The sequence below is a fragment of the Lampetra fluviatilis genome, chromosome 3 (assembly GCF_964198595.1).
Source record: "Lampetra fluviatilis chromosome 3, kcLamFluv1.1, whole genome shotgun sequence".
Lineage (NCBI taxonomy): Eukaryota > Metazoa > Chordata > Hyperoartia > Petromyzontiformes > Petromyzontidae > Lampetra > Lampetra fluviatilis.
Window position 1 is genome coordinate 6682675 of NC_136277.1, and position 17280 is coordinate 6699954.

The window sequence follows — 17280 nt, forward strand, 5'->3', positions numbered from 1 at the left end:
ATTGACATGGAAAGTCTCATATTCAAGGGAGATCTGCATCATCAAAGTGAATATAGTGTTTATCCTAGGTGTGTTATTAAGTGGTTCAGTGTCACGGAAACAAGACTTCTGAGAAAGGCAAGGGGAATCCACCTGAGCCATCATTCTCTAGCTATGACTCAAGAGCCCTCGTGTGGAGCGTGGTGCTGTGAGGTGACGAGGGGCAGTGAGATTGGTGAAATGGAGGAACCTTGAGCCATGGACCCTGCTCTTGGGCAGCAGATTTTAGAGAGAGGTGTACAAAACGGAACCCGTGATGATCGGATGCAGAGATCAATATTGTCCAAAACATAAAACCTTTGTGTGTAACATTATGCATCATGGGACCTCCTTTGCCAGTACCAAAATATGAGAATAAGTTCTCCTTTTTTCTGGCAACAAAACAGGTGTCCTCTGGTCTAACACCGTTTGAGACTAGGCTCGTAAGAAAGCTGTCTCTGGTGTGGACCAATCAGTTTCAAAGACAATGCATATGCTATCAAAGTATGTTATTTTTGCATTCTGACCACAAGTATTGTGGTTAATGCACACATGATTCCTTGTAAAAGGTTTTAGTTTGGTGTTTTAATATCTTAACACTTGTTTGCCAGAAAAAAGGGGAAACCCTATTCTAAGATTATGCAATAAGACCATAAAAAAGGTTAAACAGAACTTAAACTATCAGTAACAATACAAATTAAACTGAGGTAGGAGAACATTATCAAAAACACTTGCATTCATGTTTTCTAAGCTAAGAGTCAAATCCCCCATTATAAGCCAACTGGTAGTGATGGTTGTTAAATGTACAGGCACACCTTGCTTAGCGCTCAAAATGCGTTCCTGGAGAATTGAGTGTGAATGGAATGGGCGCTAAAAGGGGTCATTATTATCTATATATATAAAATCGCAAATCTGTCTATCTGTCTGTGTGTGTGTCTGTGTGTCGCCGGACCATACGCAGTTTCATTGGACGGCGGTTGCCCCTGGCAACGGGTAGCGACGCATTTGCTGCGGGGTGGACGCCATTTTTAATTTCCGTAAAAAATATGCGCACGCATTAACACGCGACTCTGAGGTAAATTCATCAAAGTTTCACGTCCTCTTCACTCCCCCCCCACCACAATGTGTGCAATTACTATTATAGGCTCGGTAGATAATACAATTATAGCGATTAGACAGTATTATTGTAGCGAGGGGGGGGGGAACGGCCCCGGTACCCAGCCTCAGCCGAGTGGGCAATCTAAGCGAGGCCGGAGGCTCTGCACGGTACTAGGCCTCGACACCCAGCACGCGACTCTGAGGTAAAATCATCAAAGTTTCACGTCCTCTTCACTCCCCCCCCCACCACAATGTGTACAATTACTATTATAGGGTCGGTCAACTGTGTAATTACTTTTAAACCCGACGCGCCAAGAATCGATTCTCTGAATCGCGCAAAGGAATCGAAAGTTGTAGATTCCTTTAGATTCTGAAGATTCCCGTTTACTATAAGTTGCTTAAAGTCGATATAAACTGCTACGAACGGGAAATATCCGGCGTTGACCGGGGAAAAAATGTAATAAAAAACTCCTGAAAAAATAAAATAACAATGAAAATGAAACTCTATCATTCAAAATGTAAACCCCCAACATGCCAGGAATCGATTCTTTGAATCGCACAAAGGACTAATCGAAGGTTGTAAATTACTTTAGGATCGCGCTTCCTGTTTAATATAAGTTGTTTATATAGTTGATATAAACTGCTACGAATGGGAAATATCCGGCGTTGACTGGGGCAAAAATATAATGGTGAGGGCGGTTGTGAGTGGCGATTGTGAGTGGTGATTAGTGAGTGGTGAGGGGAGGTTGAGTGGTGAGGGTGAGTGGTGAGGGTGAGTGGTGAGGGTGAGTGTTGAGGGTGAGTGGTGAGTGGTGATTGGTGAGGGTGTGATTGGTGAGGATGAGTGGTGAGGGAGAGTGGTGAGGGAGAGTGGTGAGGGTGAATGGTGAGTGGTGAGGGTGAGTGTTGAGGGTGAGTGGTGAGTGGTGATTGGTGAGGGTGTGATTGGTGAGGATGAGTGGTGAGGGAGAGTGGTGAGGGTGAATGGTGAGGGTGAGTGGTGAGGGTGAGTGTTGAGGGTGAGTGGTGATTGGTGAGGGTGTGATTGGTGAGGATGAGTGGTGAGGGAGAGTGGTGAGGGAGAGTGGTGAGGGTGTGATTGGTGAGGAAGAGTGGTGAGGGAGAGTGGTGAGGGTGAATGGTGAGGGTGAGTGGTGAGTGGTGAGGGTGAGTGTTGAGGGTGAGTGGTGATTGGTGAGGGTGTGATTGGTGAGGATGAGTGGTGAGGGAGAGTGGTGAGGGAGAGTGGTGAGGGAGAGTGGTGAGGGTGAGTGGTGAGTGGTGAGGGTGTGTATATATGTAAGGTTATTAAGAAATATATTTTTCACCCGGGCAACGCCGGGTACTTATGCTAGTACCATTGTATTTATGGAGATGCGTTCCCAATAGCGTGATTTATTTTGTATGAGCAATGAGGGCTTAATATGAGGTTGTAGGAGCTCCTGTGTTCCCAATCCCCCAGATAATTGATCCAGGTCCTCTGTGATCTTAGTGATGCACTCAGTCTAAATTTCTGTGGTGAGGTCTCTTTTAGGTGACGCCTGATACTCTATCCTGGTCTCGTGAGTTCTCTCCTGGCTAAACAAATATTTTTTTGGTTTTATGTAATCGTGATTATGAATCGTGAAAATCAATTTGCAGGGGGTGAGATCTGGCTGGCTCTGTCGCTCGCATTGGCTGAGTGAATGATGAGGGCGTGTACATTTCCTTGTCCGACACTGCTTCGTGTTCTCACTCGTAAGCACTGTTTAGATTTTTCGTAAAAAAAATCTCCAGGATAAAGAGCGCTATAACAAATCAGCGTTCTACGGGGTCATGCTAAGCGAGATCTGCATGTAATAGGGATGCGATAGTGTTCCGTGAATGAGAAACATCGATGGTGAATGGAGATTCTCTAACTCCACCACTCACTCTCGGCCCTGAGCATAGGAATTCTGTTGTCTCTGCAGTTACATTAAAGATCCAATGACGTCATGTGCAATTGTAGACAATTATGTGCCGGCATGATGGACCAAGTTTGAACAAGTGTAATAATAATAAATAATAAAGCACAAGGCTTAATGGAATGCCAGGCATTGAGATTTTAAAACTGTAATTTGAGCAGATTTATACATCACATCACCATAAATAAAAACAGTCGCAAAAGTGGGAGTAACAAGTTTGTATCAAGATGGTGATTAGAAACATTATTTATAACTGAACATAACCTAACTTAATGTTTGAGTCTCTTGGTTGTTTTTTTTAATGTGTGCCAACATTTAAGTAGCGATCACAATGAATGCTAAATAATGCCAAGTGGGGAGTAATTTAATTATTTTTAGACTACAAAATAATGCTTGAGTAGCCATATGCTGAGATTACAATACCTCTCAGGAGCCAAGTTTTAGTGCCTGTAAACTTGTTAATAAAGGCTTCGACTACCCTAGCATGTATATGATTAAAAGAGACCAGAAATTTCAAGTCAACAAATGAAAATAAAAATATCTTTGAGTTGTGCGCCTTTTGGCGTCATCTGGTCCAACACCATGTGAGACTGGGATCTAAGAAAAGCTGTCTCTGGTGTGGACCAATTAATTTCAAAGACAACGCACACATTATCAGAGTTGTTTTTTGTTTGCATTCTGACCGCAGGATTTTGGTTAATGCAAACATGATTCCTTGTAAAAAGGTGTCAGTTTTGTTGCCAGAAAAAATGGTAAAAAAACCTATTATTATATGTTAAGAAAAATAATTAAGATTTCAATGCAGACTTAGGTCTGACAATGTTTACAAAAAGCCCGTCACGCCAAGTGTATGAGAAGGTTCACAGTGTAAAACTATGCTGCCAGAACTCACAGGAGAAGCCCACAACCCTTGGCAGACCCTATGGCTGTGCTGTTGCAATCCGATCACAGCCGTCCCTAGAGTACAGCCAATCATGGCGACCACCCCGGCCCTCGCACTTCGGTGGCCCCGCGCTTTGGTGGCACCGCGCTTCGTTGGCCCTGCGCTTTTGGTGGCCCCGCACTTCAACATCACGGTGTCAGATGTAACTCTTCCGGTTTAGTTTGAAGGCGCCAGGGGGCCCACACAGTGTGATTTACCCCTGGCCCCGCACCCCTCTATGGATGACCTTGATTCTGATTGTGAAAGTTATGATCGAATGCAGCAATTTTAGAGAAATTGCTGCCGGCAACCATCACCAGCAATACATTAACCATTATTGACTCTGCAAACTTGGCGGGAAATGGAATGAAGTGACAAAGTTCTCTCTAGCTAATCAGTGTGTATGCTTAGCAATAATATGTCTACAGGCTAAATTAATCTAGGAGTTTAACTAATTTGCTAAAATATCAGAGTGGCCCATCATGGCCATTATAGTCCATTACACCATCACACCACACCATCCCACTATACTAGGGGTCTGAGTACTGAATGGCTTAAGCATTACTATAAATTGCGTAGGCCAATATATGTCCCAATTTCGAGTCCCTATGTGATTCACGTAAGGGGAATGCATACATTTCTGTGAAAACATAGGAGCAGTTGGGACCAGCCTTAGAACCGTCATTACTCGTGTCGGCATACACCCGCGTTCTCACTAACAATAACTGCCATTCGGAACTAAGTGGCGGTGATGTCACCATGGTACTTGTGCCAGGATATGTGCACTTTAAGGCCACGTGAAGTGTCGAAGGCTTGCTGGCAGGTGACTGGACAGACCCAGGTGTCATGGGTTGACTGAGATGACTGGCAGATGCACCACCTGTGCCCCCTACTGTGTCAATTGCTGTGTTTTAGCCGTCTGGCACTTTGCTCATTGTTGCGAGCATCACTCCTCTGCCCTCCGCTGTTGTTGGAGGACGACTTCCTCCAACTGTGCAATAACGTCCTCCACAGAGGCCGATCTTGACAATGCTTGTAGCAGTTATTGGCAATTCCAATCAGCTCCATATCATCTTGTATGTATGCATGTTGAACTTCCTTCGCACCACATATAGCGAACCATGCTAATCAGAGGTGTACCACATCAATCTATCTCTTCTCTAGCCCATGCCATGCCCATTAACCCCCTCTTTTTGGCCAAATTAAAGCTTTTTTGGTATGCGGTGGCTGGCCATGTGGGCTACATGCCCCAGCCAACACAGCCCTGCCTGTCAGAGGAGCTCACCGATGGAACTGTCTAGATCTTTCAATGATTTTTGAAGCCCTCACATGAAATCCAGCATGGTTAAACCCAGGATGGATAATAGGCAGGCCAGCCTGAATGTTTCTAACTGGCGCAGATGTTCCATTAGTGGGCTCCAAGTATTGCAAGAATAGAGATGGCACTAGACAGCACTAAGTGATGTAAAATTTAGACTTAGAACTTTCGTGACTGCAGGAATTCATATTCTTGGTTCTTTCGGTAAAGTCACGTTTCTTTCCACCTGAAGAAGACCGCTTGTGTTGCGACCGAAACGTCGTGGGTTTTTTGCTTTTAATTTTGATTTTTGTTTTCTATCTACGTGACTTTACCGAAATAACTAAACATAATAAGTGATGTACCATATTTTCCCGCATATAGCCCGCATACGCATATAACCCGCAGACACATATACCCCGCAATAAATAGCGTTTTGTGTAAAACTAATTTCAGATAGTGGCACTACGGTACGCCATTGCCTCCTGGCAACAAAGCCATTGGAAGTTCATGGTCGCGACTGTATAGTGCTCAGCTAATAGCAGCGACCTAAGGGACTCAGCAATTATGATTCCGTTTCTGGTAGACGCTTGTTAAGGCCCTTCCCATTGTGCAATCCATAGCCTCAGCTGAAACTTTCGCACCCCCCTACAGCCACTGAAAGTATTACGGTAAACAAATTGCGCCTACTTTAAACATTGTCGTTTCATTGTACAAACAATTCGAATAATTAAAAACGTGATAACATGTACAATTTTAGTGTGAGTGGTTTATTCAGCAGTGCTTTAGTCAAAGGTAAGTGTTGCATAGTGGCTAGTCATACCATGAAAACATTAAACGAGTTATGACATGTCACACGTGTAAAATATTTTTGGGATAGCCCGCACCTCCATACACCCCGCAGGGTCTTGTTTTGTTTGTAAAAAGTGGTATACCCCGCGGGTTATATGCGGGAAAATACGGTACTTAGATTGCTGAAGAAAATAACTCTTCTCACACACTGTGACTCCTATAACAGTCCAAGCACATGTCGTGGCAGTGCGGTGACATAGCTATATGTTAATGATTCGTAATAATTATATATCATTACACTTGTTTACCTCGGAATTATCACTGAGTCTCAAGACTCTAACATCAGGGTCTTGATACGTTTTCAAAGTAGAGGGCGACAATTAGTATGTATTTCCTAATTAAGTAATTTACAAGTAATTTAACACATTTGGACCATGACGCCACCACACAATGGCCAACTGTTGTTCTAAGGACTTTATGAAATCTTTAAAGTCCAGGTTGGAGCAGATGGCACGTACTCTTAATGGCTAATGCACCCGCAGTATTTACCAGTGTAGCCTATCGAGTTCAAACTGCGGACCTTTGCAACAACTGCAACAAGTGGCGATCGAGCTGCCGATGGGAAATGTCGCTGATAATCTCAAAACTGATTTACTCGTCACATGTTTATTATACCTCAAACTTTAAAACACAAATGTACAGTGCTCAGAGTTTTTTTGTGAAATCTTGAAGCCTGAAGTGAATCGCATGGACTGATATTTCATCTCAGTGTGCAATGACTAGACAGAGATGCTAGCTTGCATTCTACAAATATTACCTTCAAGTACTCAAAACGTGTTTTATTAGTGTTGAGAACTTAAAATCAACAAACTCATATTTAAAATGTAGAGCTAGCCCAGACAACGCATTCCTTACCTTCATCTGCTGCCTGAAGAGCCAGAACATTGACGATTTTTGCGACCACAAGCAGAAGAGGAATTCTGTATGACTCTGCCTTGGGAAACTCCAGGATTTTCTTGAGCAGCTCTAAAGGAGATTATATTATATATTAATCCACAACTTTGTAGCAACCAGGAGTCTCTTGTAGTTAAATAGTACAATTCTAACACATTCATTCCATATTCTTAGGTTTTTTCGGTAAAGTCACGTAGGTAAAACATCAAAATTAATAAAAATAAAATAAAATAAAGATCACGACGTTTCGGAGGCAACACAAGTCTCCGTCATCAGGTGTGTTGCCTCCGAAACGTCGTGATCTTTATTTTATTTTATTTTTATTAATTTGGATGTTTTACCTACGTGACTTTACCGGAAAAAACCTAAGAATATGAATCGTTGCAGTCACGAAAGCTTCAAATCTAGAATTAATACATTTATTCCAGGGTAATGTTTAATCCCTCTCAGCACCAGCCCCATTTTACATGCACAGATAAAACATTTTGTTGATAATATGTTTCAAGTTTGCTCCATAAAGAAATAGTTTTTACATGGACGGTCCTCAAACGTTTTACCTGCTGCTATGATGGCACGCTCACTCACGCCACTCTGTGGTTAAACTGAATTGCTTTATTATTCAGTGGCTTTACATGAACACAGCAAAACATTTTAATACGTCATTATATTCAGTCTTGCCTTCCCATAAAATCTATAATAAAAAATCCTTAAAAATGTATTTTTAAAAACAACGGTTGTATTTTAAAGTGCACTATAAAGTAAATAACTCGATTGGAGAACGGGAAGTGGACGACATCTTGATTACAAGAGACACGCGGCACCTGCTTTTTGTGCGAGCCGATTCCAGTTTTAAGAACCGCGGCGTTTTTCACCTACACAAAAATATATAATTAATATGACGTCCATGATTTTTTTTTGATTGCTTGAAAGGAGGCAATTAATTGATTATTTGATGCCGATTTTAATACAGACATGCATTGTCACCGGATCTGAGTACGTGTGCAAAATTAGGGATTGATTGGACAACGGGAAGTGGACGAAATGTAGATTACAAGATTTGACCACGACACAGGAGTCAAGTTAAGTAAAACCGTTGAAAAAAGCAATTTCTTTACTTTATTTGTTTTATTCACGACTTACATTACTTATTGTATTTGTTGTAGACAGTTGCAATTCATTTTGTGTGCAGTTGCAATTTACTTTGCTCAGTCTATTTTAGCCGTTGAGGGTGTGACGGGTTTCTTTATTTCATTTATGTTGCTCTATACCTCTGTGCCGTTCCCGTTCTGCTGTTATGTGTACCGGTTCCTACTTTATTGAGGGTGATATTGGCACGTAAAATAAAGACAGATTGATTGATTTATGAATGCAGCATGATTTTTTGAATGCCAGACATCGATAAATCCGACTCATGACTGAATGTGCCTTCGTATGTATTTTTGGACGTGATGATTATTTTTGTGAGCTTTACTTTCCGTATGCATTTTTCCTGGATGTATTGGCAAATTGCATGCACCGTAATTTTGCTGGAGCAGTCAACACCTGATGACAGTTGCTTGTGTTGCTTCTGAAACGTCGTTATTTAATTTATTTGTTTTCTCTTTTTAACCTACGTGACTTTACCGAAAAAACCAAAGAGCATAGTGCTATGCCTCTCTAAATAAAATTAATGCTAACCGCTTGCGGTCAACGAGACCCAGCCTGCCACTTGCAGATATCTTGGAGCGGGAAAGGGTTAACAGGAGCCAAAGTGCCAAATGTCCCTTGGAGGCAGATAGCCGATCACGACATAAACAAAGACGACAAAAACGCTTGAATATTCCCCTATTCGCAGAATGGGCCTAAATGCAAAACAACAGCATAGCAAGTGGGATGAATGAACCCAAACAGTTGACGACTTTACTTTGAATCTCGAATCCTTGAACAGTATTGTGGTGTGACAGTAGTACTTGGTGACCTGTTGCAATCTGAGCAGTAGAATTTACTGGGAAAGTGATAATTAATTAGTGTTGTTGTTTACTTGTGACATGTGAACTATTTTTATAATCTGCGAGGAAGAAGCTCAATGCCCAAAACGTCACCTATTATATGTGTAGTGGTTTAACACGCGCCAAGGGGGGTAATTGTAAACACGTGCGGGTTGGGAACAGTGGGGTCGTATTGGGACATGCTGGTGTTGCTGGGGGACAACGGGTGAGACGGAGACGGCCCGTTAGGCAATTATGGATGCAGGGCAGTGATTGGCCGGTTGTTGTTGTCAGGGACAAGGTGGCGCCTAAAATTCTGGGAATGGGAACAGGTGGCGGCGGGGGCCGCGGGCGCGGGGCGTTGGGGGGACGCCAGTTAATTAATTGGAAATTAATAGGGACGGGGATAAATACGGGAGCGTCAGGGCAAGAGGGGGGGTTGTGCTGGGAGCTGGACGGAGACGGTCGGACCAGAAGAAGAAAATACGAGAAGTATAGAGTAGCAGTGGAGTAGAAGAAGAAGTACAGGGTAGCAGTGGAGACGAAGACGGAGACGAGGAAGATATGAGAGGTAGAATAGGGTAGAGGTGGAGCAGGGGAAAAAGAGGAGACGAGAGGACGAATAGGCTAGCAGTGGAATGGGAACGGGAGAGACAGTCGGAGTGAGACGGAGGAGTGAGACGGAGAAGCCGATAGAGAGCGACGGCTGGAGTGGGACGGAGAAGCAGAGAGGGGAGTCGGGAGAGACGGAGAGAGAGAGGGAGGATCGGAGCGAGCGAGGCCGGCGGAGCGCGGCGGGCGAGCAGAGAACGCGCTGGAGGATGGTGGCGAAATGTGCTGAGTTTGATAAAATAAAGTGACGACAGAAAAGGAAGAAGTTGTCCGCGTGAAGTTCAGCACTACATATGTATAATATTCCTTTTATGGCAGTGTTATTGACGAATGTTTTGAGTTTAGTTTAATTGTTATTGTGTTTTCTTGGTTATCTGACTAGGAAATCCAAGTTCTACACATCTTGTTGAAATTTGACATTGAATAGTGTTGTGGTTTTAAGTTAAATACTTTTACATGCACATTTAGTGCAAAAGACAAAAGCTTCGACTTGGCTGCTTCCTGTGTGTTTGGTGGCTGACTGTTTTGAGTGGAATCGCATCTTGACCTGTAATTACTTATGCTGCTCTAATTTGGTGATGTCATCAAATGAGTATTAGGAGCATAGTATATAAATCAAATACACAAAAAGTTTTATAGAGGGTGAGCGTTGAGACTCTCACCTGGGCCACCACCCTCTCTGTAAGCCGTGTGCAGCACCTCCTTCTCCTGCGCCGGGCGCTTGGCAGACAGAAGCTCCAGCAGCTTCTCCAGGCGTGGCACCGTGGAGATGTCGTAACTGTGAGACAACACAGAGCATGACCCAGGAGTAACACAGCCTCATATCACAGCTCCAGCAGCCTCTCCAGGTGAGTCACCATGAAGCCATCACACCAGTGAGACAACACGGAGTGTGAAGCAGAGAAACACAGCAGCAAACAGAATTTTATCTGCAATGCATAGCCAATACTGTTACAGAGAATGCAATTATGTGTAATGTGAGGATATATCCGGCTCACTGACGTATCACAACTCGTCATGATGATTGGCTCTGCCGGTCCTGGTTTATAGCCAATGGGGGGAAGCCTAGGGGCGTGGCCCTGACGTAATGGAAAGGTGACAGCTGTAAGGATTGGTTCTGCTGGCTTTGGCCACAGCCAATGGGGAGATGAGTCAGGGGCGTGGTCCTGGGAGCTTACGAGGGGGCCTGGAATATTCCATGGAGGCTAACGAGGATTGGCGGAAACGTACCACGTGACCCGGGTATTAAATAGGGGTGGAGACGAACGACACGTGGTCAGAACGGGAACAAACAGAGGAAGGGGGCCACGTGGGAGCGAGGCTCCGGGTTGCCACGTGGCAGTGTGTCTCTCTCTCTATCTGTCCCTCTCACGCTGCCTGTCAGCAGTGTGAAGGAAAGCTGTAATACAAGTTGAATAAAAGACGGATTCCAGAAGTCGCCTCAACGAGCTTTCACATGTAAATGCTGAATTGTATTTGTAGTAAGCCTTGTAAAAATAATTTCTATTTTTCTTTAACTTTGTTTTCCTTTTGAAAATATTACTGGGGGCCTCATAGTACCTGTAGCCCAGGGGCCTACAAAATCTTAATCCGGCCCTGCTAATGACCCATCATTACCAATATAGTTGAAACAATTGGTGGATCAGCTGTGAGATCACGAGAGATTTTGCAGAGATCTCAGATCTCATCAGTGTCACAGTGGTAGAATAGCTTCAACAATTTGCAGGTGCACTCAATGTGAAAATAATATTTGTATATTTTCTTTTGGATGTTATCAATATGGGGTCAGTATGTAAGTTTGAATCAATAAACCCAATAATTTTAAGCATTCCGTTTGTCCAATTATGTTGTTTCTGATATCCGTAATAGGTGAAAGGCATGAAACTGGATTCTTTTTGAAAGCAAATAGCACGATCTTAAAATTGTGGACATTTAGGAGCAATTTTAGTGATGACAATTAAATTGAATTAAGTCAAAATGGTGTTGGAGATTCTGATTTACTTCGTTTGGAGATTTACATGAAACTAGCATGACAATGTCATCAGCAAAGAGATTTAATTCTGAGTGATTTCAGTTTAGTCCAAGATTGTTTAAATATAAGAACAGAATTGGACCCAGCACACAACCTTGTGGAACACCCTTTGTTATTTTAATATTTCCAAACAATGTTACCACTAAGTACCTTTTGAGATTGGTCAGAGAGGTAACAAAAAAATATTTTATTGTACTGAGAATAGGTTTTCCCCTTTTTTCTGGCAACAAAACAGGTGTTAAGATGTTAAAACACCAAACTGAAACCTTTTACAAGGAATCATGTCTGCATTAACCACAATACTTGTGGTCAGAATGCAAACAAAAAACATTGTCTTTGAAACTAAGTGGTCCACACCAGAGACAGCTTTCTTTGGAGAGGATGCCAATTGGCGCCAATTGGCGTCCTCTAGTCTTTTGAAGCTGTCTCTCATAGCTGTGGTAGTGCAGTAATCCTCTCGAAAACCAGACTGTTACTATGCAGGAGATAATGGGTTTTTAAGAAGCAGTTTATTTGTGATTTAAGTATTTTTCAAATATTTTAGTAATTGGTGAAATAATTATAAGGATCTTCTTTGGAGCAAGTTTTATATACTGGACGAATAATCGTGGATTTCCACTCGCGGAAATATACCTTCAGTGAGTTAGTGGTTGAAAATATGTGTGAGGGGTCTATGGACGAGATCTTCCACAGCCAGAAGTTCAAACGCAGGTAACTCGTCTTCTCCCGTGGATGACGATGTCTTAATTGATGCTAGCTTATGCAGCAAGTCCTGTTCAGATATGGGACTAAACGAGAAGTAGGGCCGAAGACTTTCAGTCACATTTTTAGGGTTGGTACGTGAGGAGGAAGAAGTGAGTGTGAACAGTGGTGTATTTCGAGAAATGCTACTCTGGTGTTTTGCCAAAGACGTGTTCTGCTGATCCAAAATGAGAATTTAATCCATGGCCAATGTCTTCCCATCCAGGAAGGGGTTTTTTGGGAGAACATTTTGCTTTCCGTTGTTTTCAACTGAATTTATTGTTTCCAGAAGAGTCTTGGATTTTTTTTGTGAATTTCAAATAGTTTGAAAATAAAAATTTGCTTTTCTTATTTGGCGAGTACACCTACTTCTTAGTGTTCTGTAAGTGAGCCAATTAAGGAGGTTGTTTGATGTTTTGCATTATTCCACACTATATCTCTCGTTTTCATGAATTCATAAATGTTTGGCTTAACCCATGAACTGGTTCTTAAAATGTCCAAGCACTTTCAAAAACTGCTCATCATATCCCTGTTAAAAATTAGTTCTGTATGACTAATGGCATGGTCACTGGGATGGTTACCTAAGAATAGCAAGTATGGACAAGCGATCTGAAGTTTTTATACTAGGTCTAGTGGTTGAAGTAATCGATAGGTTTAGATTGTAAAGTCCAATTGCATGTAATGTGGTGGGTTTAGCAAATTCCAATTCAAACCCCTATGATTAATACCTCACCTTTTGTAATGGGTGACATCATTTTATCCAGAGATATATTTTTATTTTGCTATTTGGTGGTCTATAGCAACACATTGGAGTAAAGTATTGGTTACCTGGAGAAGAAATTAGTTGTGTAATAATTTCAAAAGAGCCATGGTCAGATACAGTGGTAGAGTGTCATCAAGGGAGGTTATTTTTCACATATACTGCCACACCTCCTCGTCCTCTTAATTGTCTAATAAAAAAATATTTTATCCTTCAAAATCTGTTAGGCTAGGATTTATATTAGTGGAAGCCATGTTTAAGACAGACAGAAGATGTCCGGATTATTGAAAAAAAAAATGTATTGTTCCAATTTAGCTATAATGCCTCCAAATATTAACATGGGTAATGCCAAGACTTTTAAATTTCGATTTAAAGCTTTTGTGACTGCAGGGATTCATATTCTTGGTTCCTACGGTAAAGTCACGTAGAAGGTAAATAATAAAATAATTAAAATAAAACAATAAAATTCTCATGACGTTTCGATTGCAACACAAGCAATCATCATCAGGTGTGAAAACTACAGTATTGTTCATGAGGCTATCCACATATACAACCACAGAGACAATTTCAACCGAGAAGATGGATTCTGGCTTAGCAATCATTGGAAGGATTTGATAAACCATTTCGGGTCTTAATTGATTGTGTTCACGCTTACGGTGACTTTCAGACCGCATTCCATTCTCTTTCTATCTCCCCCCTCCTCTGTTACGAGCATAGATGGACTCGTCCATCTGAACAACCGCCAGTTGCTGTCCGTGGTGCTAACATTAAGAAAAAAACGCCACTTTTTTCAAATGTTCTTGCTATGGTTTTCACACCTGATAATGATTGCTTGTGTTGCAATCGAAACGTCGTGAGAATTTTATTGTTTTATTTTATTATTTCCCTTCTACGTGACTTTACCGAAAGAACCAAGAATATGAAAGCCAAGACTGTCTGTTTTTTTTAATCAATTGAGTTATGGGTGAGTACTGGAGAAGATTTGGCAGTAATGGGACCAGGATTGGTTTCAACACCCAACCTAATCAACAACATAAATATTAATATTTTACAATGTATTTTAGACTGGAGTGCTGTCCTCAATGATGTTGCATGGGCTCTCTGGACCAGCAGTGTCTCTTGTAGTGCCCTCTGTACCCAGAATGTCTTGTGATTGTACTTTAAGGATGATACTCACGTGCATTGCGTCTCCACTTCCGTGATGACCTTAACAACTGGGTCTCCTTTTGCGTTTAATGCCCGCACTGTAAAGAAGTGAGCAACAACACAAGATGGGCAGGTTAGATATTAGTGGGTCCTTCTAAGAATTTGAAAAGCAACTAAAGGTTAAGGCATAAACTTTGGAATGTAGTTGTAAAACATTAAAAACATACTTCACAATGCATTTAAAATGTCACAAATAATTAAGAGATCATGGGCGGGGCTTGGTGACATCATCAGCATTATTAGCGCGTCACACTGGGCATGGCTCAAAGGGGGTTCCCACCTTCAGGAGTCAGGATGTGGTGCCCGCCGCCATTTTTAAATGGGCCTGAGTAATCAACCACAAAATAGTCAACTGCAAATGTATTCAATTAGTCGACCTAGTTGACTAATTGTCCCAGCTCTACTGTACTGTGTGCACGGGCTTGGTGCTCCACTCATAGGCAAGGATTTTCTCCAGGTGGGGGGGGGTTTATTGTGGAAACAAAATAATAATATAAGACGTTACAGACCAGTGCCAATCAACTGCTGAATGACGGCATCCGCTGACTTGTTGGTCATGGGGATGGCTTGACCGTACTTCACCACACTGATCAGTGCCGGTTTGTGAAATTCCTTTACAAATTGTATAGAAAATCTCCAAACAGCTCCATGAAAAAATCTTACAAAAAGCATTGATATCGTGATAGACATTGGTTTTTTACAAGTGTTAAGGTGTGACCGATACAAACATAGTATTCATTACATCGATACTCTTTCAAATACATTTTGGTGGATCACTGTAATTGTAAAATAAAATCCCCTGAGGCTCCATATTGTGTTCTTTATAACACATGTAAACTTCACCTTTGGCTGCTTTTTCCTCCTTCACCTCCTCCTCTGTCTGATGAGAGAACAAACAAAACCACGACGACCATCAGCACCGAGAGCCAGGAGGCAAGACGAGCACAACGGTGCACAGGGGACCACAGGATGTGGCCTCGTCTCTCCCTGCTCGGCCTGGTGGCACAGTAATGGGACTGCCGGTCTGGGAGGTGGCACCCTGCTACCACAGCAGGGCTCTCTGTCTGGGATGAGCCCTCCCTGCGCTGTCCCATCACACTGGGGGATTTTGTTGCCACTCCTCTTTTTGGTAGCACACTCTTGGTTTGAACTCAAACTGTTCGACCAATTAAAGTAACATTTTGTGAAAAACCGGACAATATTTTTTAATTTGTGTAATTTGTTTTTTTATTGATTTAAAATCATGCTCCAAAGGACATACCAATTACTTTGCAAAATAATGAAATATGAACTCATGATGAAACTACTCCATATCCATAACAATCATAAATGAATAAAAGTAAAAAAGCCAGTGAACAGGCCTGACATCAGCGGAGCTTAGTGAGCTCATTCACTAAGCACTGCTGCACCGGCGGCACTGTGGTGTCTCCATGAGGAAACGTGAGCAGCCAACTGAGTGAGCAGAGTGGTGGCGGCCAACAACACCCACAGCGGCAATACCACGCATTCAACCCTCCACAGGGAATGCCTTGCGAAAATGCATAAACATTCTTTAAATAACAACCACACTGGAATTATGAGGTAATGTCATTGAATGTATCTATTAGAAACCTTAGTAACTAAAGAGTTGTAAATTACATGAAAAGGAGTCTACAGATTTACCCACATAAACGTAATTTTATACCTCATTAGTGCAATCAGTGCTATTTTACCATCTGTGAACAAAGTCGGTGAAACCGGCGCAGTGAGACTCCCGTGGCTATGGGTTGCCATGACCACTTGTGGTGTGGGATCAAAAACGATTCACCCATGAACGATAATACAACACCCCTCCGGTTCCCGCCGTGTGCACCAAACAAGAATCTCGTTTTCTGTCGCAGCAGGAACTCGGCTATGCCTCATTGTTGAGCCATTTTGCTTGCAACTGAAACACCGTTTTGCGTGTTATCCAAACTGCACCGAGCAGTGTGAAGGCGTGCGGTCCTTTCGCTATGCGTTTGCAGTAATGTAGGTCTGGCAGTTTCACAGGAAAACCTTAATGGCCGTTACTTTTAAAGAACCCCATTGTACGTAAACATTAACTTAAAATTACCATACTAATGCAACGTCTGCTCCCCACAAAATATAAAATAACTTTTAACTAAAGCTGACACAATTTATAGTCATGTTTCCCACTGCTTCATCCCTCTCACCTTTTTTGTGGATATGTTCACATGGTTCTCCAGACCTCCATGTGCTATCACATCTGACAAATCAGCACACAAGCACAATGAACAAAAACATAAATATATAAAATAATTCTTATTGTTCATACATCTGTCTAAAAAGCCAAATGACGCATTTATATGTAAGCTCAAACCCAAATAACCTCATCATGAAGTCCATAGTATGTTTGTACTTCAATCAATGTTCGTGAAATTATGCACTCCCAGAAGGTTGATAGGTTGTGTAAGAAACAGTGTCATAATGTATGTAGAGAGATGGATATGTAAAAAAGACATGCTGTCTGCGTATCTATTTTGTTTTCTATATTCTTCACAGTCACACTTACGATTAACGTGAGTTACGTATTATATGTTACATCTAACGAGGACCTGTATCATAGAGGGTCCGTGCCTGTAAGTGTTGGCAGTACACCAGCATTGATTGAAGCTAGCCTCACTCTAATGGTAAGGAGACACTATATAAAAAACAGCTCGTAGTTTTTTGTCTTGAATAAATTCTGCTGAATATCTAGACTTCCAGATGGTCGTGTGGACGATAGGTTGTGTAAGAAATACTTTTATTTTTTTTACTTAAAAGATGGATGTGCGAAGGAACGATGTCTGCTTATTCAGTTGGTTATTTATAGTCTCCACAATGACGAGAATTATTATTTTGAATTATAGGAAATGACCGCATAACATTGTAAAGAAAGCTATAGAGTTGACTCAAGATA

The 17280-nt window shown here is 41.9% G+C and overlaps 1 protein-coding gene across 1 annotated transcript in view; it reads right to left on the reverse strand.

Moving 5' to 3' along the window:
- Nucleotides 1-17280, reverse strand: part of LOC144948080 (uncharacterized) — a 114287-nt gene that overhangs the window by 22681 nt on the left and 74326 nt on the right. The window contains exons 18-22 of the mRNA XM_078877511.1: nt 16535-16587; nt 15186-15222; nt 14314-14380; nt 10266-10381; nt 6986-7096 (exon numbers count right to left, since the gene is read on the reverse strand). Of these exons, the coding sequence (XP_078733637.1) occupies nt 6986-7096; nt 10266-10381; nt 14314-14380; nt 15186-15222; nt 16535-16587 (384 nt within the window). The remainder of the gene's footprint in view (nt 1-6985; nt 7097-10265; nt 10382-14313; nt 14381-15185; nt 15223-16534; nt 16588-17280) is intronic.